The 25625-nt window shown below is 39.7% G+C and overlaps 2 protein-coding genes across 9 annotated transcripts in view; both read right to left on the bottom strand.

Annotated features, from left to right (window-relative positions):
* Pde8a (phosphodiesterase 8A) overlaps nt 1–25625 on the bottom strand; it is a 173297-nt gene that overhangs the window by 100381 nt on the left and 47291 nt on the right. The gene's annotated exons all lie outside the window — the stretch shown is intronic.
* Slc28a1 (solute carrier family 28 member 1) overlaps nt 20477–25625 on the bottom strand; it is a 118017-nt gene continuing 112868 nt past the window's right edge. For 3 of the 6 annotated variants that reach the window (XM_087188515.1, XM_087188521.1, XM_087188514.1), the window contains one exon: nt 20479–20667. In XM_087188515.1, coding sequence (XP_087044641.1) covers nt 20538–20667 — 130 coding nt within the window. In that variant the 3' untranslated portion in view covers nt 20479–20537. Of the gene's footprint in view, nt 20668–25625 lie in introns of all 6 variants that reach the window. The other 3 variants (XM_087188518.1, XM_087188520.1, XM_087188516.1) reach the window with 2 other exon arrangements.

Raw genomic sequence — 25625 nt, 5'->3', positions numbered from 1 at the left:
ATTGGGGTAATGCAAATCAAAACTATAGTGAGACACCATCTCACCCTTAGATGGCTACTATTAAAAAACAAGAACCAGGAAATAAGCAGTGTTGGCAAGGATGTAAAGAAAGTGGAACCTGTAAGCATTGTTGGCAGAAATATAAAATGATATAATATAAATGTTTTCTGTGGAAAACAGTGATTGAGTCTGCAGAGAATTGACAAAATCCCCAGATGACCCAGCAATCCCACTCTGGTACTTCTATCCCCAGAATTGAAAGCACCAGCTACTCAGGAGGCTGATGCAGGAGAATCACAAGTTCAAGGCCAGCCTGGGCAACTCAGCAAAACTTTATTTCAAAATAAAATATAAAAAGGGCTGGAAATTTATCTCAATATGAAGGTCCTGGGTCCAACCTCCAGTACAGCTAAATAAACAATGAAAGCAGTAATTCAAACGGATATTTGTACACCTAAGTTTAAGGCAGAATTATTCACAATAGCTGAAATATGGAAGCAACTCATATCTAACAACAGATGAATGGATATGGCATGTAAAAGGATACAAAATGAGCTGTGCCTGATAGCACATGCCTGAAATTCCAGAATTCTGGGAGGATGAGGCAAGATCACAAGTTTGAGCCTAGTCTGGGCAACTCAGTGACTTAGTGAGACCCTGTTTCTAAATAAAAAGTAAAAAATAAAGTAGCTAGGGATATAGCTCAGTGTGAAGGCCCTGGATTCAATTCTGGTACCCACCTACACACAATGCATACAAAAAAGTACACCCAATGGAGTATTATCCAGCCATAAAAGTGAAGGAAATTCTGATGGATGCTGTAATAAAAAAGAACCTTAAGGACATGCTAAGTGCAAAAAGCCAATCCCAAAAGATAAATTCTATATAATTATACACATATGAGGTAGAGTAATTAAGAGTTGTCAAAATCATAGAGAAACAAAGTAGAAGGGTGGTTACCTAATGCTAGGGGTGGGGAATGTGGAATTCACTGCTTAACAAAGTTTCAGTTTTATAGGATGAGAGGTGTTCAGGTGATGGATGGTGGTGATGGCGGCACATTATGAATTTATTTAAAACTACTGAACTGTACATTTAAAAATGGCTGGGCCGGGGATTTAGCTCAGTGGTTCCGGCGCCTGCCTCGCAAGCACAAGGTCCCAAGTTCAATCCCCAGTACCAAAAATTAAAATTAAAATTAAAAAATAAAAATGGTTAAGGTTATAAACTTTGTTATGTATACTTTACCACATTTTTAAAAATCAGAAAGAAATTAGTGGCACACAAGAAAGGGAAGATATTAGACACAGACACAGATCTGGTCTATACGATCACACATGCACAGAGCAGTAAGAAGCAAAGAGACACTGAAAGAGATCAACTTGAAGAGAGCTTTTTTTTTTAATGAGCAAAGTTTAAAACAATGAATGAATGAAAGAACAAAAAAGAGAGGCCTAGGGCTTGGACAATACAATAGAACTGCTCAGGAAGAAGAAAGTGAAGAAGAAAGAGAAGGAAAATCATCTCGCTGCTCTGCTACAGTATGGGCACAGTTTCACAAGAGAAAGCAGAAAGAGCAACAACAGCAGGGATGCTGCTATTTCTTTTTTTCTTTTTTTGGTATGGGGGATCAAACTCAGGACCTTGTGCTTGTGAGGCAGGCACTGGAACCACTGAGCTAAATCCCCAGTCCTGCTGCTGCTATTTCTTAAGCCAAAGCAGTGCTCAGGGAGCACTTGGGTCCTTTACATGAATTGAGGTCTTCAGCCTTTAACAGAGGACCCTAGTGAAATTTACTTTGAAGGATCAAGTAAATAAATTTTTTTTAAAAAAGAGTCTGAATAAAAAGGGAGAAAATATTTGAACCTAGGCAGCTGTGGCCCGCAGAGTAAACAACTTTCCAGCTGCTGGAGAGGGGATTGGAACTACTGGAATTCTTGCTTCCATTCTTTCTCTGTGTGTGCAAACCAGAATCAAACTGACCTAATGCTTCAGGTCACAGCTCTCTTAATAATATCTTATTTTCACATAAATTTATAAAAGAACACTAGTTTTCAGATGAATTTAATAACACAGCTTTGATTTAATCTTTCAGTTTCAAAAAGCAACTGACATTTTTAGATAATATAGAAAAATAGTATGTTCAAGTAATTACAAAAGTTGTTGAGTTTACTTTTGGATTTTTAAATATTTGTGAATTTAAGATTTCCTGTTTTAAAAAGATTATAAAATTAAAGTATTAGATATTAAGGATGTCTGTTTGCATTATAATGTTTAAAGTAATTCTGTGTGCTAATACCATTTTGATGTGATTCTAAAAGGCCAAAATGACTGTTAAGAGTCTTGAGTGAGGTGAGGGGTGCCAGAGGAAAGAGACATACTCTGTAATTCTACCCCATTTAAAACTCCTATGCCCCCAACACCCCATCTCTTGCCTGCTTTGCTTTTTCTTCTTTGCTTTTTTCTCTAAGTCCTCATCACCATTTATTACAGTATACATTTTATTACTTATCTACTTTACTTTTTCTTTCACTAGAATATAAAGTTCTACGACAACAGGGATGTTTTATTTACTGCTATCTTCTCAAAGCCCAAAATAGTGCTTGCCACATGATAGGTTTCAAAAAATATTCGCTCCCCCGTACCAAAAAGAAAAAAAATTCACTTGACTGCTAATCTTTTTGAATCAATCAGATTATCTAGAAATCATACCAGCTAACTATCTGTACTATAACACAGTTCTTCTAGTTTTCGGATTAATTTCATATATACTTTATTTCATTAAGGAAATAAAGCTTAAAAGTCTGAGAGTAGGAACTACAAAAATAAACCATGTGATCTTTTTCCTACGTCCTCTTTATTAGAAAGTTTTGCTGGGATCAATTTAAATTAGTTTTCCAAATAAATCCAATTTTGGCCTGAGCCATTCAGTCCCTCCTGGCTTTCCCTGTACAGTCATGGCCATCTTGTCTGTGTCTGTATGTCTATCTTTCTCTCTCTGCAAAGAGAAATAACTTAATCAGAATGAGCAAGCCTGGACAAGAGTCAGGAGCCACCAGTTGTTAAGTGTGGAAGAGTCTAAATCTATGGACCACCTATTACAGTTATAAACCAATTGTGCTGCAAAGTTCTGGGAGCAGAGAGGACAACTTTTTAACCCTGTCCTTGAGTAGTAGGAAGGAAAAAAATGTAACAAGGTATGGCCAATTTTAATAGAAAAACGTGCTTACTACGTGCTAAACACTTTGTTTTCACTCATTTAAATTCAATTTAGTACTTCCTCTGCAGATAAGTAACTTTTGATGAAGAAACTATACCTCAGAACAGAATGGTCAAATAGAGTTAGCAGCAAATGGGGGGAATGGGACTCTGTTCTACCTCAATTTAATTCTTGTGATCTTTTCACATTCTATGTTAGGGAAGATCTAAAATCATCTGCCTCTAACCTTTATCAAGCTGAAAGAAGATCAAGAAACCAGCAATCAGGGCCGGGGATGTAGCTCAGGGGCATTGTGCCTGCCTCGTAAGCACAAGGTCCTGAGTTCATCCCCGGTACAGAGAAAAAAAAAAGAAACCAGAAATCCGCATTTACCCATTTGACAGATCTTTATTGAGCATCCACAGTGCTAAACAGTTTCGGAGGCAATGGAGATTGAACAGAAAAAGCAGAAATGTGGTAGAGAGAATTGGGCTACTGTTTTAAGAAGGTCGAGGTAGGCCTCTCTTCAGCAGCAACACAAAAGGCAAGATATGAATGAGGAGGAGGAGCCAGCCATGCAAAGAATGGAGGAAGCTTTCTTCCTATTTCAAATTATCAATTATTCATTTTAATCATTTTAATCCTTATTTACACTTTGTTTCTCACACCTGAGAAACTATTCAGTATTTACACGTGTGTCCTATTTATTTCACTTAAAGAGTATGGCCTCAACATGCATCCATTTAGCTATAAATGTCTCTAGTTTCTCATTCTTTACGGCTGAGTAGTATTCCATTTTATTTAAAAAACCACATCTTGGGCTGGGAATTTAGCTCAGTGGTTTCACCGCCTGCTATGCAGGCACAACGACCCAAGTTTGATCCCCAGTACAAAAAAAAACCCCCCAAAACCCACATCTTCTTTATCCAGTTTCCAGTTGATGGGCACTTGGGCTGTTTCATAATTGATAATTTGAAATAGGAAGAAAAGATCCACAGAGGTACGGAAAGTGGGAGGGGAAGGGGAAAGGAAAGAAGGGAAAGGAAAAATTATGAGAAAAGGAAAAAATGGAAACAAAGTCTTTGTAAATAGGAAAGTGTGGAGGTGGTGAAGGGAGCACAGGGAATGGGGAAAAAATAAGAACCAAGATACATCATGTACAGGTACAAGCATCCAATGATAAATGTAAACATATTGTATGTATACCTAAAATGTACCAATAAAAGAATTTAAGCAAAAAAAAAAATGGAGGAAGGCTCAGCAGGCAAAGAATGGGGTGTGCAGGACTTATTGGTGAGAACAGGGGAAACTTAAGGAAACAAAAGAGAATAGAGCCACAAGATGTGGGCACAGTGAGGTGGGGAACCATATGTAAATGTCATACAAAGCCACAAGATGTTACACAAGGAAATGGCATGATTTGATTTGTTTTGTGGTACTAGGGTTTGAATCCAGGGCCTCACACACGCTAGGGAAGCACACTACCACTGAGCTATATCCTGAGCCTTTTCTAAAATCTTTATTTTAATAGAAATTATATTGTTAAGTTGCCCAGGCTGGCCTACAATATGTGGTGCTCATCTCAGTCCCCCGAATAGCTGCTTTTTGTTTTTAAAAATACAACCTTTTGGCTGTCTGTGGAAGATGGACTTCAAGAACCCCGCAAGGAGACCAGAAAGGAAGCTTCTGCATCTGGCCAAGTGAGAAGGCAGTGGCTGGTCTGGCAGTTTCCATGGAGATAAGCAAACAGGTCTGGGATATGTTTTGGAGGCAGAGTGATCCAGGCTGATGAATAAGACAATCAGATCCATTGATTTGGAAAACAGAGTTTTGTTATTTGACTGCATACTGCTATCAGAATTGGGTGGGACTTTGGAGTTAGATGAGCAGGGCATCCTCGTAACGGTCTGCTTGGTCCCTTCCAGGTCCTGCTTGGTCCTTTCTAGGTGCCCCACAAGATGGCACCAAGATCTGCCCCAAGGCAAAGCTCCAGTCTGCTTCCCAGAGCTCTCTCCTTCTCCACACCTACACCCACGGCCCTAGTTGCATTTTTCTTCCCTTACTTGTTTCTAATTTCCCTGTCAGTCAACTGAAACAGCAAATATTTACTGACTGAATGCCAAAACCGAATTGCATGCTAGGGTGAAACTCCTCAGGTAATTTTTTCCCCCAAACCCACAGTGTTGGGCAAAATATAGTGTCTGGATTAAATGAGTTATTTCAAGTGCTCAGCACAGTGCCTGATACTGAAAAAACTGCCTAATAAATTCTAACTACAGCAAAGATTTTCTAAGAAATTCTGGCTAAGAGACTATAACTAATTTTATATGCACACATATTATTAGACATTTTGAAGACTGGTTCTCAGAGAGCTGTTTCTTTTAGAGTACTAAGGTAATAATCTCTACTAAGAACCTTAACTTTGTACCTTGAAATACTGTATAAAGTGGTATAAAGGGTAATTCTTAAACAGCATACTAAGCTATTTGGTACAAGGGACAAAGTTTTCCAGAAAAAGCTAAAATATAATTACCTTTGAAACTTATTAACAAGAACAACCCATAAAAATGAGAATTGCCACCTGTAGGAAAGCCTGATTCTTGAGATCCTCTTTATTCATCTCTGAGATCTGTGAGTCCTAGAATCCAATTGTGGAACTCTGAGGTACAATATCACAGAGGCCAGACTAGAATCTACACCCCACCAAGGGAAGCAATCACTTGTTTGAGGACCTGTAGACCGAGGAGAAGGTCTCCAGGCTGCACCAGACAGGTGAGACAGAAGTTGACAACTCCAAGCTATTTATTCAGCACTTTCCTTGAAAGAAGCTGAGGCCACCAGGCCTGGATGATCTGGCCAATGAAAGGGCACACTCCAACCTGTCAACTAACAAATTAGCATCATGACTCTCTGAAATGAGTTTATTTCACATATATTTACATTTATCAAGGATTCAGATAGCAGGGAACCTTGTTCAGAAGGTTCTACAGTGCTAATGTCCTACCTGACCACTCCTACCATTCTGACTGCACAAGCCAGCTAAAGTTTTTCTGTGTAAACTAATGAATCATAATGAGGTCCAAAAGGCAGTACACTGAGAATGACAATCCACACAACAGAATTATCTACAGTCACTACACAGTTCCAACATTTCAGAGGTTGGACAGATAGGGGTTTCAATTCTGTCTCCCCCCCATCCCATAAACCATGATTTAGGTAAATTTCTTCACTTGGACCAGCCTCACATGGAAGACAGTGATGGTGAAGATTAGGTGGGTTACAAGCACACAGGGCAGTGTTCCATTAGGAACACCCACTGTTCCCAAAGTGGGCCGCACAGCCATTCACAAAGCCCCTGCACTTTGGCTCTAGAATGCAGGAAATCCCCATGACTTTTGGTGGAAAGCGCATCTTCAGATGAAGACTATGAAAATTGCTCATTCTGGCAGCCTTCCTTTGTGAAACCATCAGACCCTCTGAATGCAGTTCCCAACCTCGGGCTCTGCTCTTAAATTCATCTTTTAGTCTTCATGAGGGCCACACAAATATTCTCTGAATTGGCCTATGCAGTTTTAAAAAGATAGTACTGGTTTCTTTAATGCTTCTTTTTACATTAGTTTAAATTATTTGTAATTCTAAACTTCAACGCACTCTTTAAAAGAAAAATCAAGGAACAAACCATGTCCTAAAGAAAAGTAAATTGGGGTTTCAGAGGAGAAACTCTGAGACAGGGAGGCCAAGGAAAGAGTCGGCATCAACCGAGAACATGAGGCTCCAGAGCAGGTGAAGCCATCTGATCCCAGGTGGGGGACAGGGTGTGGGTCATCACGGCCTGCCCTTCACTGCCAAGAGCAGCAAGAGCCTGGGGTAGAGCTTTTCTGAAGGAAATGTCCTTTCCCACAGTTGCTTCTTCCTCAGGGTTTAAAGGTAAAATCTTGACTGGAAGTTGTCTAATGTTTATACTGGAAAAATGTATTTACATCCTCAAAAAACTCAGCATATTTATAAAAAAAATCAATGTGCAGTAAGTCTCAAATTACAAGCCAAAGATATCTGCCAGAAGACCACTGTGGTCAGAACCACAGGAGCATGCTGGACAGCACAGTGCTCTCGGGAGATGCTGGTATGGAGAGGGCACTGTGCTCCATGGGGTCGCCTTGCCTTGTGGCAGTGGGAGAGGGAAGCCAGCTGCCCTCAGCCCACTGAACGCAACCATTGGTTTAGGACATTGTTTGGTGATGAGTAAATGAATGTTTTAAGCACTTAAAAAAAAAAAAAAGAACTGGGGACCAAACTTAGGGCCTATACACTAAGCTATATCCCCAGTCCTTTTTGTCTTTTTTCTTTTGAGATAGAGTCTCGCCAATTCTCCAAGTTGCCCAGGCTGCACCTGATCTTAGGATCCTCCTACCCCAGCCTCCCAGAGTCCAGGGGTTACAGGATTGTACCCCCATGCCTGGCTTGTTTTATGCCCTTTGCAACCTAACATACTAGATTCTTATTTATGTATAGTTTTATAAGTTTCAATTATACTTTAGGAAATAGGTTCAGGGTTTTGAGCTGATTTATAATTAACTAATTTTTCCCAGTAAAAATAAGAAATGGGTCCTGGTTGAAATTTTCACTTACAGCAACTGATATTCAGGAACCAATTACTGGGGTTAAGTGAAAAATCCCTGTACTTGTATAACCCTATACCTCGGAATTAGTAAGCCTGGGCCTATTCACAAGGTCTGAAAGGGACCCGTGCAGAATGTTTGTTCAGGGCTATTGCGGCAGCAGGCAGTTGCAGGTATTGTATTTGAGGTAAGTGGAGTATAGTAAGATGGTGAATCTTAAAAACATGCTAAGTGAAAAAAAGAATGAGATTTATAAGACAGTATAAACACATAAATTTAAAATACGTAAGCATATACAACAATATACATTTACAAGAACACATCAAAACAACAGATTAAACACATTAGAATGTGAGGTAGGGAAGGAAAGGGAGTGGAGAATCAGAGAAACAAATGAAGAAACAAAAAAAGAGGAGCACTGAGACAGATTTTTTTTTTTTAAACAGGGTCTCACTATGTAGCTCAGGCTGGTCTTGAACTCGTGATGATCCTCCTGCCTCAGCCTCCCAAGTCCAGAGATTGCAGGCATGCACCACCATCCCTGGCTCAAAGGTTTTGTTTTTAACATATCACCTCAAATAGTTATTTTGTTGTGGTAAAAACGTTTAAAATCATCTCTTTCATTACTTTTGAAATATAAATGATGGGGCTGGGGATTTAGCTCAGTGGTTCTGCTTCCTGCCTCACAAGTGCAAGGTCCTGAGTTCGAGCCCTGGTACCAAAAAAAAAAAAAGAAATATAAGTTATGATTAACTATAGTCAACATGCTGCACAACAGATCACCAGAATTCATCCTCCTAAATAAAACTTTGACCAAAGTTTCCCCTTTCCCTATCTACCCCACACCAAGTCTCTAGTAACTCCATTTTACCTTCTATTTCTATGAGTTGAATTTTTTTAGATTCCACATATAAATGGAGTATAGGTGAGACCATATGGCATTTGTCTCTTCTCTGTTTATCCCTGTAATAACAAATGAACAAATTTCCTTTATGAGGATGGCAGGGTATACTGGAGATTGAACCCAAGACCTTGTAAATGCTAGGCAAACACTCTAGCACTGAGCTGCATCCTTCTCATTTTGCGATAGGGTTTCACCAAGCTGCCCAGACTGGGCTTGACCTTGAGATCATCCTGCCTCAGCCTCCCAAGTATCTGGGATTACACATGTGTGTGGTCACGCTCAACAGAATTTCCTGCTTTGTAAGTGCTGAATAATATTCCTTTGTGTGCGTTAATCCATTCATCTGTCCACAGATTCCTCAGTTTTCATATTTTGGGTTTTGTGAGTGAAGCTACAATAAACATGGAGTGCAGCCATCTCTTCCACATACTGATTTCAACTCCTCTGGCTATACACCCAGAAGCAGGATAGCTGGATCGGACAGTGATTCCATTTTTGGTTTTGGAGGGACCTACCCGCTGGTTTCCAAAGCAGTGGCACTAACTGCAGCATCGAGCATCGCCAGTAGCGCACAGCCCTTTTCTCCACGTCCTCACCAGCTCGTGCTTTCACCTGTTTTTCTTGTTTTTGGTTCCAGGAATTGAACTCGGGACCTTGCACTTGCGAGGCAGGCGGCGGAACCACTGAGCTAAATCCCCAGCCCTTGTCTTTCATCTTTTTGGTAACAGCCTACCTAACACGTATGCAGTAATAACTCACTTGGCTTTAATTTGCAGTTCCCTGGTGGTTCACAGCCCTGAGGTTCTTGGGTTGTTTTGCTCTTTGTTCTAATGTATCTGCTGACTGTGGTCTCGTTGTTCTGTTACAGTATTTGCTTCCTTTGCTGTGCAGAAGCCTGTTGGTTTCATAAATTACATTTGTCTATTTTTACTTTCACTACAGCAAAATATGTTTTAACCACACACAAAAAGCACTAACACAAAAGGGAATGAGGTTAGATTTTTAAATTAAGAATTTCTAGGGCCAGGGATTTGGCTCAGAGGTTTCGACGCCTGCTGTGCAAGCGCAAGGACCTGAGTTCGATCCCTGGTAACAAAAAATAATAATAATAATAATTTCTATTCATCCAAAGATCCTAGTAAAAGAATAAAAGGGTAAGGCCCAAAATTGGGAGAAGATATCTGCAAAATACATAAATGATAAAGGACTCGTATCACAATATACCAAGAGTGCTGAAAGTGAATAATGAAAAGAAAACCAGACCATCCCCTGTAGAGCCTTGCACAGACAGAGTACTGAGACTCTAAGAACAGAAAAGGGGAAATCATTCTCTTCATCTGACTTTTACTAGGAAAAGAAAGTCAGCAGATACTTTAAATCTTATAAAACATATGAACAATGTTGTTGGCTAAAACCTCTTCTATTTTAAGAGTTAAGAGAAAATGGAAAAAGGAGCATTTGCATCTACAACTTGTGTATCTACAAGGAGAAACGAGTTACTTATGCAGTTACTACACAGTAGAAAGCTTTGTTTCCATAGAGATTATGACCCAACTGATTTAGGCCTTAAATTAGAATATTCCAATCTGAATTGAGAAATGATCTTTTTGTCTAAATGAATAGTGTATTCAGTGAGAATAAAAGCTCTGCATATCTGCTGATATCATTTCCTCTCTGCTTCAGTAATAATTAATAATGAGAATACATCTATACAACTCCTAAAGAGGAATTCATATCCCCCCAAATCTCACAAGTGCCTGAAAATACAGGGAATGACATATTTCTATAGGATGTACAAAAATAATGACCATAAAGAAAAACATAAAACAGTAAAATATCTCTGCCTATTTCACATTTATTACACTTAAGCATTCTCTTAGTCTGAAGAGATGACAGTCAATTCAGTCTTCCTTCATCCTTATTACTGAACTCAAAAAGGGAGGTATATACTGGGGGAGAGGGATAATGCATGATGTTATTGATCAAAGCACAAAAACGCCAGAAAGCTTTGAAAGGAATGAAACATATGATTCATAAATAGAGCACATGTAAAATTATTCAGGAACTCCACATTGCCCTGGCTAAAGCTCAAATGACCTGGAGTCCCTGAGTTTCAACTTCCCCAAACTATTTACAACTCCTTGAAAGGCTTGCATCTCTTACTATGCTACCATGTCCATGCAGCTCCCTTAGCCTGGCAAACTCCTGCTTTCTTTCTCTTCTCCCCTATGTGCTTTTCAACCTTCCAGACAAGAGCAGGGGTGCTACTTTGCTTGAAGCCTCCAGCCCCAACCTCCACTGGGATGAGCAGCTCCCAAGGTGTCCCCGGCTGGTCTGTGTCACAGTGGAATTCTGAGCAACTGTTTCTCCTGCCAGACTAAGCCTCAGTTCTGCTCACTGTCATAGAACTAGAATTTAACCGTAGTGCTCGGTAACTACGGATTCAACCAATTACTGAATAACTAGTTCCCCAAGATCTCCTCATGCTTTGATAATGTTTCTAAAGGAAATTTCTAAGGAAGAAAAGATAACCAATCCCAGTTGCTAGAGTAAAATGAAGACTGGCAGATTTCCTAATAGCCTTATATTATAAACCACTCTGTTCTTTTCCTAATTTTACTGTGATCATTATCCAGCTGAACAGATATCTGATCTCATCCTCAAGTCTCCAAGGAATGATGCAATCTTTGATTGTGTTACAGTTGAGTGTATCCTTGACTTAACCAAATATTCAAAGTTCTGTTTGATTAGATTTTTATCTTGTTGCTCTTCTGGGTATGTTACCTCCCCAGAACAACTGCTGTACTCAGCCATGTCTTACTTAGACATCATAGAAAGTGTGTGACCTTCTTTTGAAAAACTGCTTTCCATTTAAATTACAGCCTGGAATAACTGAAGAATACCATTGGCTTTCAGCATACATAACTGACTCTGAAAAGAAAGCACGACACACAATACAGGAAGCCCTCTAGTTCAAAGAAAGGCACAATTTTCATATAAAAATGTTATGGTATGACATGATTTTGTAGTAAAATTTATAAGACCAAATATAAGTAAAGCAAAAATATTTAGGGGATAATTTCTGAATGTACACCTGTATATACTTGAAATTTTTTTACATATCAAGCTAAAGTGAAATTTAGATTTCATCATGCTGATTTAGTAATGTAAAAAAATGCGCCCACTGAAACAGGTATTAGAAGTGGAGAAAGGATCATACATACATAAATGGCAGGGATGAGAAATAAACTAAAACACAAAGTTATAATTAACCCCAGAAAATGAAATTAGGGTAGACCACTTCTGTAGGTGGCTGCTCTGGTTCCTCCATGTGAACGTTTCTTCAGTGGTTCTCTCTGAACAGGGGGTAGGGAGCAGGAGAGCACACAGGCTCCCTGCTCAGTGAGGACCTGAGAGAAAGACACTAGGGGCCAAGTCCCCAGGGATAACTTAATCCACCTTATCAGCGGTGGTCTGAAAAAAAGACAACAGAATAGAACAAGAAGTCTGGATATTTGGTTTTGTTTCTAGAACCTTTTAACTGTGATTTCCTCTGATACACCAAGGCAAAGTGATTGCTTAGAGGCATTTGAGCTGTGGCGGGTGTTAAGGGCAGGGTCCCCCTAGGAACCACTGAAGGAAGAGCTGCCCCACTTCAAGGCAACTGTGCTTGGGACATCTGTGCTTGGGACTCACTTAGAAAACAGCTTTGCATGAATAGCAATACATGAAACAAATCTAGGGAGGGTTTTGCATCCATTGCTCCTCTGCAGAGTGAACATTCAAAACTAAATATTCTGGCTAAACAATAGTCTGCTCCTGTAACTGGGAGACTGAATAAGCAAAGTTCTCTCAGGGTAACAACAAAACAAAACAAATCCCCAAGGAACAACAAAAATATTTCAAGTCATTTTCCCACTTTAAACCTGTTCAAAGGTTCTTCTCTTGAAACGTGGCTCAGCCTCAACTGTTATGCTTACCCTTTCTTAATATAAACTCCTGGAGTTGCACTATAGTAGTTTCCTATACCAAATTATCTCAAAATGGATGGCTTAAAAAAGAAAAACCAGCCACAGTGGTACACTCTCGAATCCCAGATACCTTGGAGGCTGAGGCAGGAGGACTATAAGCTCAAGGCCAGCCTGGGCAACTTAGTAAGACCCTCTCTCAAAATAAATAAAAAGGACTGGCCATGTCACTCAGTGGTAGAATGCTTGCCTAGCATGTGTAAGGCCCTAGATCGCAAAGTATACCAAGAGAAAGTTATTCTCTGACAGCTCAGGAGACCTAAAATCCAAAATCAAGGTATAAGTAGGGATGGTCCCTCTAGAGGTTCTGAGAAAGAACTGTTTCCTACATCTCTCCCAGTGTCTGATGGCTGCCACAAATCCTGTTTCCCTCTATCGCTCCAATCTCTGCCTCTGTCATCACATGGCCTTCTTATATGTCATCAGATTTAGGACCCAATATAACCCAGTATGGCTGGCTTCATCTTTACTAATTATAAGGCCCTATTTCCAAATAACGTCACAATCCTGAAGTTCTGATGAAAATGAATGTGAAGGGAGACACTGTTTAACCCAACATACACATTAAGACATAAGTACAATCCAATTCAGTAATTAAAAGTGATCAGTTCATTTAAGTAAGGTTCCAACCAGACAAAACTAATCTAGGGATATTCTGTGGAAACTGGGTGATTGATAAAGAATATAAGGCCATCTTACGTGGTCCTGGAATGTTCTATTTCTTCATCTGGGTGATGGATATGTTTTTGAAAATTCATTAAATTATAAACTTACAGTTTATGCATCAATCGTTACATGTTATAGTTTCAAAATGAGTTCAATTTAAAAAGAAAGTGATTGGTCATTCAAAAAAAAAAAAAAAAAAAAGACTCTCCACTGGCCGTGCAGTTGCAGGGGTGGCAGCCATTGGGGATGATGGGGTGAGGTTGCTTTCATCTCCTTACTTCTTCCTCCACCTGTTGGCTGCTGTTTCTGGAAGGAGGGACAAGAAGGAGCCAGAGTTCTTCTTGACTCATATGAGATCTGTCACTCTTGGAGCCTTGATGGATATTTAAAACTCTCTGTGGTTTCTCAGGAGATCTGCCTACTGCATTCCTCCCACTGCAACTCCGCTCACATGGGTGGTGTTTCTCTTCCAGCTGGCTTTTCCCAATCTTCCCTAATTTTCTATCAAAGTGTGGATTTATACCCTTTAGTGCTGGGGCCCCTTCTTTGAGAATGAGTCCAGTCCACAGTCTGTCCAGATCCAGCCTGTGCTCACAGCACGAGTGCCATAGTCCTTCTCTGCGCAGTCTATGCTGTGGTAGAAAGAAGGCCAATACATTCAGGCTCCAGCCCACTAGCCTTGGTAAAGTGGCTCTGCCTGCCTGATATGAACACTCTGTCCTTCAATGTCTCTTTGACAGTCCGCTACTGGGTGCTTCCTGTTTATTTCCCCATTTTACTTATAGGCACCTCTAAGAAAGCATTCCCATTCACTGCTCCTGATGTATACTTGGAGCTGGAGTCTTTGGATACAGAATGAAGAACCAACAGAAAGCAAGAGGAAGAAAGGAATGTACTACTTCACTGTCATTAAATTAGTACCCACATAAGCAGGGAAATCTGTATGACTACTAAGGTTAACCAAGACACAGACCACAAGGAAGGCAATAAGTCTTCCTATTTTCTTTCAAGTTGGCAGGGGTGATAGTCCTGTAGTAAAATACGTGTTTTTCAATGCAGTTCCATCAGCTCTAAATAGTACCCTATTGAGCCTATTTTTAGTGTTGTGAGTCTTCAACTTCAGACAATCAAGTTGATAACTTGGAAAGGAGGCACTGGTGACTGCTACATGGCATTTAAACTAGAATCCCCCTGTATACTATATTCTCTGTTATATTTATGTGTATATATTAATATATACTATTTCCGTGAAACTAAGGACCAAATAAATCCCTAGTGCTCAGTGTAAAACAAAGAATGTCATTAGATGCATACATTACAGAACCAAACATATGACACTTCAGTTAGATGGCCTCCAAAAGCAAAATATTGTGTTTCCTGGTCTCCAGTGATAGTCCTTGAGAAAAGAGCTATCAACATTTACAACATAACTATTCAAAATAAATCAAGTTTAGCCTTTTATTAACTTCTTTCATTCAGTAGTTTTAGATTTTTAATTTCTTCAAAACACTGAAGCTAATCACCTTAAACCAAACACTAGGTAAGTTCACTGTAGTTGGGTGGGTGGAAACAAATGATAATGAATAGGCAGAGATGAGATGGGGCTCCTGCTGACCTCAAACCTTCTGAAACATTAGGTTTTGAGCTGGCCCTTCTGCCAGGGAAGCATATGAGTGGAGTCTGGTCTGACTTCCTGATAAACAAGCTGGCAAATGTCACTCGTGACCCTCAACTCCCATTTATATTTATGGCTATGACAGATATTGCCTGCATTCTATTAACTACTTTCATTACCCTTCATAGAAACTGCTTGCTTTCCTTTGTATATTTTGACATTTAGATTATTTCTATTTTTGTCTAGTGATTTTTTTTTTTTTTTTTTTTGGTATCGGGGATCGAACTCGGGACCTTGCACTTACAAGGCAAGCGCCGGAACCACTGAGCTAAATCCCCAGCCCCATTCTCTTAATTTTTAAAAAAATATGTCTATTTAATTTAGCAAACTTATTTTATTCCTACCTTCCATACGCTGTCTTGTGCTACCTCAAAATTTTCCTTTATTTAATGGTTTTCTTTTTTTCCTTCACTTTCCTGAAATCATGTTCTTTTTCATATTTGCTTGCTGTACTGTCCCCGAACTTTTGTGTTTTTGATTTATGCTCTAGGTTTTTATAGACAAGAATAGACACATTTTTCGAACTTGTGAAATAATTGGTTCTGATTATCATTTGTTTTGTGCCAACACTTTCTAGTGAGTGTTAGACATCATCATCTTCTTTTTTCATGTTCTTTCCCTCATTTTTTTTTTCTTATATTTGACTAGATTGTGAGCTGGCATATTTTTAAATTACTCATTTTTGAGGAGTTTCTCTTGAACCAGCAATTTGAAGCAGAGTCACTTGGAAAAGAGCCAAGGCCATGTTTTTTCAGGCTAGACTATGTGGCACTAGGGCGGGGAGAGGTATTCTTGAGCCATTCTCTCTTCCCAACCAAAAGTGACAGGCAGCTATGGAGCTGGGCATAGTGTAGTCTCTTCTCTCCTGCTACCACATGGTTCAGACCACTTCCCACAAGTATTACTTGTCTAAGTCCTCATCCAATCCAGCCTGCTCTGCATTTCAAAATCAAACTGGATCCCAAGAAGCTCCTGCCAGCAGCTTGTTATTCATGCCCACTATTTTGAATAAAGGATTCAGATTTTGAATCCCAGGTTATATCCCTTGCCTTGGACAACGTTATTCACCAGGTTTTATGTCTTTATTTTGTTTCTCATTTCCTGAGTTTTCCCAGTATCTGCTTGTCTACTTCCTCTCTTACTCCTGATTCAATCTTTTAAAAAGTTATTCTACTTATTTTCTGACTTGGGGTTTCAGACAGCTCCTAATTTTTTTAAAGGTGGAGTTTTAATTTCTGTTGCTTTTTCTTCTACTTGCCTGGGGTAATTTCCCTGGGGAGGATAGAGAAAGGCTGAGTTTGCCACACTGAAATAATTATTTCCCAAAAACCCCAAAATGGCTTTAGATTATTTTGAATATAAGGTAACATATAATCATACAAAATCCAAACCATTAAGAAAGATTGTACAGGTAAAAAAAATAAAAAGCTACTACCTGAAATCTCATTACTCTACAAAGTAGTCTCTGTTTATATACCAGCACATATCCTGTTTTTATCCCAGTGCACAAAAATCAACCTTTTGTGATACTTTTTTCCACTTAAAACCAAGTCTTTTCTTAGAAATATAGAACTAAATTGTAATTTTAATAGCTACATGATATTCAAGAGAATATCCTTTTAATCAAGAGTATCATGAGTCACTGAAATGTTTAAACTTTAAAATAAACAAGCCCATAAACCAGAAGTCATGCCACTTAAAGATCAAATTTTCCACATTTTAGTTTCCTTGTAAATCAGAAAAGATGAGGGATTTATTCCACAAGCTTTAAAAACTAAAATCAGCATAGGTCTTTAAAAGCTAGGTAACCAAAAGTTCTTTTAAAAATTTAATGTTTCCACAACCTTTGTTCCCTCTATAGTAAATACACTGTATTTTCCTGGTTTCTCATTTACAAGATATATAAAATGCAAACAACAAAATTATCCAAGTTTTATATCAAAGATGGACACTCTCTACAGGTGTTAATCAGACAGACAGTCAGGAGAACTACAAATTGCTCCTTTGACAGCACCAGGTGAGCCTGCACCAAGGTGTCAAACAAAAGAGTAAGTGCAAACCGCCCACAGTCTGTGAGTTTCCATTAAACTGTCTTTCCTAATCCATTTCCTTAATTAGCAGGTAGTTAGAGCTATACAAACCCTAAATCTCAAAGCTGATTGAAGCTGTAAAGTAAGGAGAGAAAACATTCTGTTCTCTCAGCAGACCTCAGAAACAGCTTTTTCAAAGAACCACCCCCTACACAAATGAACAAATCTCTAGATGGCAAAGCACTGACATGTGCCAAGGAACAAAAATTATAAGTCAATGTTAATTGCAAAAATATTCCCAACAGTGTTTGTGGGTAGCCTGTGGGTTAGCATACACCTCTTAAAAAACTGGGTAACCCAATTCAGCAAACCAGCAATCAGACAGACACAAAAAGAACTGGAGATAGAGAAGCCCAGTAATCAGCCGCCAGCCAGTTAGCAAGCCCCACCAATAGCCTACGATGTTAGTGTTTTTACTACACACCAGAGAGCATCTTAATCTTCACATCAACCCTATAAAGTAAGAACTATTGTTATTATTCCCCAATATAGATTTGGAAACACAGATTCTGAGAGGTTGACCTACTCTCATTGTCACACTGCTAGTGAGTAGGGAATGGCACTTGGACCCAGGCCTTGTAGCCCCAAGACCCTACTCAGTCACTGCACTGCCTCCTGTGCTAACCAGCTGCAGAAACTCAGAAGAGGGTGTATATAGGTGATTCTGACTGATACGGCCAGAAAGGCAATAATCAGACTGGGTCTGGAACAGCAGGTAAAACTCTCTCAGGAAGAGAGGCAGAGGAAGGGCCTCAGGAGCAAGAGTACATGGGAGAGGAGAGGAAGGGCAACTCTACAAAGATCAAGTCGGGTCTCAGCTCTGCCACTCACCACCATGTCGATTAGGCAGGTCATTAATCCAGTCTTGCCTTAGTCTACTTGGCCAAGTAAGAAACATAATAGACTGTAAGGTTCAGTCATACATAACACAATATGTTACATATTTTATAGTTCATATTTTAACATATATTGATTTCCTAAGAAATATTGATTTCTCACCCTAAGGTGGATAAGTAGATATCAATCAGAAGACTGAGATGTGAAATTGTCATTCATTCATTTCAACAAACATTTACAGAATACCTATATGTATGCACTAAACCTAATGTACAAAATTATACAAATAAAAATATGGGTCCTACCTTCCAGAAGCTAAGTATAGAAGGATTAAAAAAAATAAACAAACAATTACAACACTTTGTAAATGTTTGACAGCAAGAATTGGTACAGAGTGTGACTGAGAAGTGACTGATTAACTCTGCCCAAGGGAGGGGGAGGAGGGAAATCACAACAATTTTCAAAAGAGTGATGCCTGCTAAGGTAAATTTTGGAAAAAAAAAGGCTCTGCTAGGTAAAAAGAGCATTCTAGAAAGCAAAACTATTATGTGCGAAGGCATGGAGGGGTGAAGCCCAGGCTGGCACACGAACAGCAAATGGCTGAGTGTGGCTAGGACGGAAGAGTCGCATCAGACAGGGCTGTGGAGGGGGCAGGGGCAGGCAAGAGAGGATGAGTCTCAGTGAGGGACAGTGCCAAAGTCAGGCGAGCACTCAAACATTCAGGCACAAGTAAGGGACACAACAATCAAACTAGTTCCAGACACCCACAATTCACAGGCAGAGCTGCTCCTACAGTCATCGCTCTGATCACAGGCAGTGCTGGAATGAGTAATAATTCTCACCTCTCACAGGAGAGAGACACCAGGCCTATGGCTGAGGCTCAGGGAGGCAGTGGGGGCAGACTCCGTAGAGGCTATCAGTGCAAACAAAGCAAAGGCACACACAGATCCAAGGAAGTGAAGAATGGTCCACAACCAGGAGACAGTGATAAGAGCTGTTTCCCAACACCTCTAAGGCTTCACAAAAGAAAAGAGAGCTAAGGGCTGGGGATTTAGCTCAGTGGTTCCAGCACCTGCCTCGCAAGTACAAGGTCCCAAGTTCGATCCCCGGTACAAAAAAAAGAAGAGAGAGCTAAAATGGCTGTGGGCCTCCATACATAGAAGCAGAGCTGCCCTGTACAGTAGAGAGGAGGAACTATAGATAGCTCCACGTAAAAGAGAATTACCCTGTGGCAGCCTCCGTGGGCCACGTTCTCAGCAACATCTCCCTCTGGCACAGATGCTCCCACTCAGCCTCCTTACAGGTAGAGGACAGGAGCAGAACCCTTGGCTTGCGGGACCCGAGGGGAAGTCTGCTAACCGGGAAGGGAAGGGGTTCATGGGAGACTTCTTCCTCCTCAGTAAATTAAGAGTGTCCACCCTACCTGCTGAGGAAAACACACACACACACACACACACACACACGCACACACGCACACACGCACACACAGAAAATAATTTTTGGGTTTTCTTTTTCTTTTTCTTTTTGGTACCGGGGATTGAACTTGGGTCCTTGTGCCTGCGCAGCAGGTAGCGAAACCACTGAGCTAAATCCCCAGCCCAGAAAATAATTTTTTAAACAAACATTGTATGGGAAAAATTATGTGGATGTTGACTACAGCATTATTTACGATTATTAAATGTTACCAGTAATGTTAAGTGCTTAAATACTATTTCCATACGATATAAAATTATGAAGTGTTTATAATAATAAAAGCATATTGGGGCCGGGGATTTAGCTCAGTGGTTCTGGTGCCTGCCGCGCAAGCACATGGTCCTAATTTCAATCCACGGTACAAATAATAATAATAGCATATTAACTGACGTGGAATTGCTCACATAAGTTTAAAAGGCAGGTATGTATTACAAAGTGTATTACAGAAGTGTACAGAAGTGTATTACAGAAGTGTATTATAAGAGCTCATTATTTGTTTTTGTACAGAAACGCAGGATATATAGCCACAACAAAATCAGTGGTTCTAAGTAGTAAAATAACATTTTTCTTTTCCTATTTATACTTAACATGTATTTGAGTTTTCTAAAATGAACCTTTAACATTTTGATAATATAAGCATAAAGTTATGCAAATTTTCTAAAATATCTGAGTAAATATTCAGTCATTTCATGACACTATTCCACAAAAATTGCTTTGCAATGTAATGTTTTATAAGATGGCAGTGAATGTCATCGCTCAGTCATCTTTACACATTTCCTTGAAAGAGCAAGAATGATGAGCACACTCTGTCACAGGGAAGGGAAGACAGCAGGTTGCTTCAGCAGAGAGCGTATTTGCTTTAGCAGACTCCAATCTTGCCATTTCCTTTTGGGTTTCCAAGACCAGTTCACCACAAACATCACCTTCCTCAGGCACACTGGCTGTCCCTCAATCATGGATTATTCTTCAGCTTTCAGATGCTCACCTATTGTTGGACTATCTTCAAGAAGTATTCTCTCTTCATTTCACATCTGTTTGCTACTCTTTTAGAAAATGAATGTGCAAAGACTGGGACATTTTGGAGAAGTCATGACAGCTGGTCGGGCCCACAGTCCAGTCTGCAGGGAACAGACTCTCCCAGCCTGGCCCACCATCCAACAGGGCGTTATGGGCCTCCTGGTGAAAAGGAGAATGGGTCCACATTACGTCCTTACAAGGACTGACAGGAAATTCCATAGTTTTTCATCTTTACAACTAACTGCCACATAGTAATCTATTAAATTATTATGAGATAAAATTTGCTGTTCATAAACCAAATTACCTATAGTTAAGCAATATCTTTTTAAAATGTAGTTTAAAGGAAACATTGTATCATAAACCAGATATACAGACAGGCATTGTAACTGAAACACAATACTTATTCTTACTATACAGGAGGCACTCTGTTATTTTAAATTCTATTTTATTTTGAAACAAAGTTGCAGCAGTTTTTAAAACAGCTGCAAATGTTTTGACCCTCCACCCATTGAGATTGGCACCTAGGTACCCTGGCCTGGAATCCAGGCAGGCTCCTGACTGCTGCTACCAATCAAGAACAGCAGAAGTGAAGCCATGTGACTTCCCAGGCAAGGTTACCAAGTGTCGTGTAAACACCTAGCATGCTGGCTCTTTGAGTCTTTCCTCTAAGGACACTTGGCTCTGGGAAGCCAGCCACTATGCTGTGAGAAGCCCAGCTTACAATACAGACACTCAGGTTATCAGTCCTAGCTGTCCAACTGCTCCCCAGCACAGCCACAAAAAAATGTGCAACTAAGAGCCTCCAAATGATTTCAATCCCAGCTATCATACAGCAGACAAGCGACCCCCCTACCATGCCCTGTCCAAATGCCCGACCTGCAGAATCCATAAGCATACTAAAGTGGTCACTGTTTAATGTGCTTAAGTTTATAATGGTTTGATTCACAGGAACAGTAACCAGAACAATAGTGCTAGGTGTAATCTGCTATACTGATGTCCTGACCCACTGGAGGGCAATTCGACAAGCACCTGTTCCGAGGATACTAACTCAATATTTGAACCTGGCACTCAAAGGTGCAAAGTTCCCCGAGTCTGTGCACATTTAGACATGTTGAAATGTTTGCTACTGGGAATGGATGTGACTGGTGCAATGGGAAAAGTAGATTGTGGGATGTTTTTACCCCTATCTATACGCTAGAATGAAAAATGACTGAGACACACTGGGGCCAAACCTTGAAGCTCAAAAGTGGGCAATGTTGCTCTGGCCCAAGTTTCAAGGTGTTCCTGGCCTCCTAAGGATAATTCAAAGTCCCTGAATCATTACCTGTCAAAATAGAGACCCAAGGTCCTTGCCTAGCAAAGATCTACAGGCTGCCCATACACCTGTCTTCACTGCAAGGCTTCAGCCCTGTCTGCAGTTTCAGGCTTCTCTGTTAATGGGTAACTTTCATCTAAATATAAGCTCAGAGTAACCTGTTCAGGCTTAGCAGAATCTTAGGGGAGTGGTGAGTAAGACACATTTATGGTGGAGGGAGAATGTCAAGCAGACCTGGGACCAGAGAAATCAAGTGCAATTGGCTCACTGAGGTCTCTCTCTTTAAATGTCACTAGCCACGCTCATATTACAAAACTGGCTCTGGGGACAGAAAAGAAAATTTATGAAGAGGACTGGACTCCCAGGAAGAACAGCCTGGGAAAGGGGGGATTGAGGACGCCCCCCCGCCACACACACACACACACACACACACACACACACTAAAAGAAGGCGAAGCCCTTTATGCAAGCTCTCAGGAAAGTCAGCAATTTGTGAATGGCCTCAAGGCAGCAGCCCTTAAAGGAAGGTCCAACTCAGAGGGTGCTGCGAGTAGGGGTGGGGGAAGCCTCCCGTCACGAGACAGGCAATATTAAGGAGAAGAGGGCTTATCCAGGACTTACAGTGGACTAGTCATGTAAAGTGCAGACTCATAGCACATGCTCGGCAGTACAAAAGCAAAAACAAAAACTCTGAATTTGAGTCAGTGAAAGAAAAGATCAACTAGGAAGGAGAACTGGGATCCACTGAAACAGCCTAAACTAACTTACCTGACTCCTACATGGCATGTATGCCCAATCTGTAAAGGAAATGTTTTGTTTTACCTCAGGTAAATCTCGTGTGTTTGTTTTTAATCTGGATACGCTGTTGTTCAATGCTCTTTTTTTTGGTACTGGGGATCAAACTCAGGTCCTTGCGCTTGCACAGCAGGTGGTGAAACCACTGAGCTAAATCCCCAGCCACTTAACGCTCTTTTTAATGTACAATACATGTAGATCATTAAGTTTCTGGAAAACTGTATCTGAAACAGTGAGCTTAAATCACTGTTGAAAAGAGTGACTGCTGACCATGCAGCAACAGTTGCTCCACCAATACATTTAAACAAGACTCCAGCATGAGACACACTAGTCCAAGAGAAACTAGAATGAGTTCTGATTTCTACAAGGCATGTAGGTAACACAATAAAGAAACAGGGAAGATGACATACATTAACAAATTGTTGAAAAATTTTTGCAACTAGGGACTTTTTTGGAGACAGGGTCTCACTATGTAGTTCAGGCTGGCCTTGAACTCACTATGTAGCCCAGGTTGGCCTCAAACTCATGGTGATCCTTCTGCCTCAGCCTCCTGAGTTCTGGGATTACAGGCATGTACCATCATGCCTGGCTAACTGGGGAAGACTTTGTATGAAGCAGTTTCAACTGAGTATAGTGGCACATGTTGGTAAGCCTAGCACTGACAAGCTGAGGCAACTTGTTAGCAAAACAGTATCTCAAAATTAAAAAGGCTTTTTTGTTTGTTTGTTTTGTTTTGTTTTAACAGTAGACATGTAACTCAGTGTAAAGGTCCTAGGTTCAATCCCCAGTCTTGGGTAGAAAAGTAATTTCTTTTGACCTGTCCTATGAAGTATAGAGAAAAACAAAAAGAAAGTTAATAAAACAGAAGCTAGAATAGACAGACTGGTGTGCCCATCTGATGAAACTTGGCTAAGGCCAAACTAGGAAAGGGGCTTGTGACTTCAGAAAAAGATTCAAAATGAGCTAACAAAGGAAAGTCACCTCCGAGGGAGAAGAATAACAAACCAAATTCCCTTACTAAATGACAACTGTGTACAATTCAACCAAATCTATGCCAGGGAAGCAAAGAAGACAGTCTCCTGCTTTCATCAAGGTGCTCTGATCTAGAGAGGGAAGGACAGCAGAGGACGATGACAGAGTGTGTTTCCTGCTAAGTTAGAGGGAAGTACAAGGAGGAATGGGGACAGAAAGGCAGACTCCAGGGTTCAAGAAAGATTCCGTGGAAGGGATAATCTCATGGCACCTTCCTGGGGGACGAGCATGAGGGAGCCAGGTAGAAAAGGCAGGGAAGGGAAGGAAGCTACAGAAAAAGAACTCATACAATAACCCCATGACCTAGGTTATATGCATTGTAAATATGGTCTGTTTAAGGACTACTTTTCATTTTAACGATGTCATTTAAAGCTCTAAATTTTGATGGAATCTCATTTATCAATTTTTTTCTTTTATACATCATGTTTTTTGTATCCTAGGAAGTTCTTGCCTACCCTAAATTCATAAACATTTTCCCTTATAATTTCTTCTTAAAGTTTTATAGTTTTAGTCTTTCATATTTAGGTTCTTAGATCCTTTCAGGTTATTTTTATGTATGGAAATAAAGGGTAGAGGTTAATTTTTTATATACAGACACCAGGTGTTCTAGAGCCATTTGCTGAAAACACTATCTTTTCCTTGGCTCTTGAATTGAGTTTATGTTCTATAAAATGTTAATGTTAAATAATCTTTCAAAACTCAGTGGACCATATATGTGTGGTTCTAATTCTAGATTCTCTGTTTTATTCCAATGATCTATGTGTCTTTCCTTATACCAACACTGCCTTGATTACTGCAGTTTTAGAGGAAGTCTTAAAATTAAGTACTAAACATTTTCCAACACTGTATTTTTTTTTCTTTTCAATTTTCTACACCCTTTGTACTCCTACATAACTTTTAAATTTCAATATCCAGTTCTTCATTTATAGCAAGTATACACAGACCTGAATTTTTATATATACCTTGTGTTTTCTAATCCTGCTAAATTCAAATATAAGTTCTAGGGGCTCCTAGAGATTTCTTAATATTTTCTCTGTAGATGATCATTTCATCTACATATAAAGATTTTGCTTCTACCTTGCCAATCCTATCCTAATTGTGTTATTTTATTGCCAGACTATTTTGGTTTAGGCCTATGCTTCAAAGTTTAATGGACAGATGAAGAGTAGGCATATCTGCCCTTGTTCCCCACCTTAAGGAGAAAGCATTGTATCTTTTCCATTCATATAAGGCGTTTTTGCTGGAAGTATGGAGTACATGTCTTTGATCTGTTGAGAAGGTTCTGTTCTACTTCTAGCCTTCTTATAGCCTTTACCATGAACAGCTGTAGAATTTAGTCCAATACTTTTTCTCCAACTATTGACAGGATCATATGGCTTTTTCCTTTCCTCTGTTAAAATGATGACTTTTGGGGGTGGATCTTCCAATGCTGAACCAACACTACCATCCCTATAATAAAACCACTTTCTACATACTGCCAGATCTGACTTCTAATAGTTTGTTTTGTGAAACAAATTTCTATCTATGTTCATATTATTTTCTATTATCTTTATCCAGTTTTAGGATTAGCACAATGTACATTTCCTAAAATGAGGGGAGAAGTGTTCCTTCTTTTTTCTGCTTTAAATGTATAATTTATCAGTTAAAATGTATATGAGCCTATTATTGTCATATAGGTAGGTTTTCAAGCTAGGAATATACTTTCTTTAATAAGTGCTATTCAAATTTTATATTTCCTCCAGAGTTAGTTTTATTAATTTGTCTTACAAGGTACTTCTTAGAAGTTGTCAAATTTATTTCAAAAAAGATTTTGTAATATGCTTTCTATATACTTTTAAATTCTGTAAAATCTGTGGTAATATCTCCTAGATCTTGATGTTGCAATTTTAAAAATGTATGATATTGTGTAATAGGAAGAAAAGGTCTAAAGGAGCAAGAGAAGTGGGAGGTGTAGGGGAAAGGAAAGAAGGGAAAAG

The sequence above is a fragment of the Heterocephalus glaber genome, unplaced genomic scaffold (assembly GCF_053883595.1).
Source record: "Heterocephalus glaber isolate CG9 unplaced genomic scaffold, H.glaber_assembly_v1.0 deba00001531, whole genome shotgun sequence".
Classification (NCBI taxonomy): Eukaryota; Metazoa; Chordata; class Mammalia; order Rodentia; family Bathyergidae; genus Heterocephalus; species Heterocephalus glaber.
The sequence above is the reverse complement of the archived record's forward strand: the minus strand, read 5'-3'. Positions and strand labels throughout refer to the sequence as shown.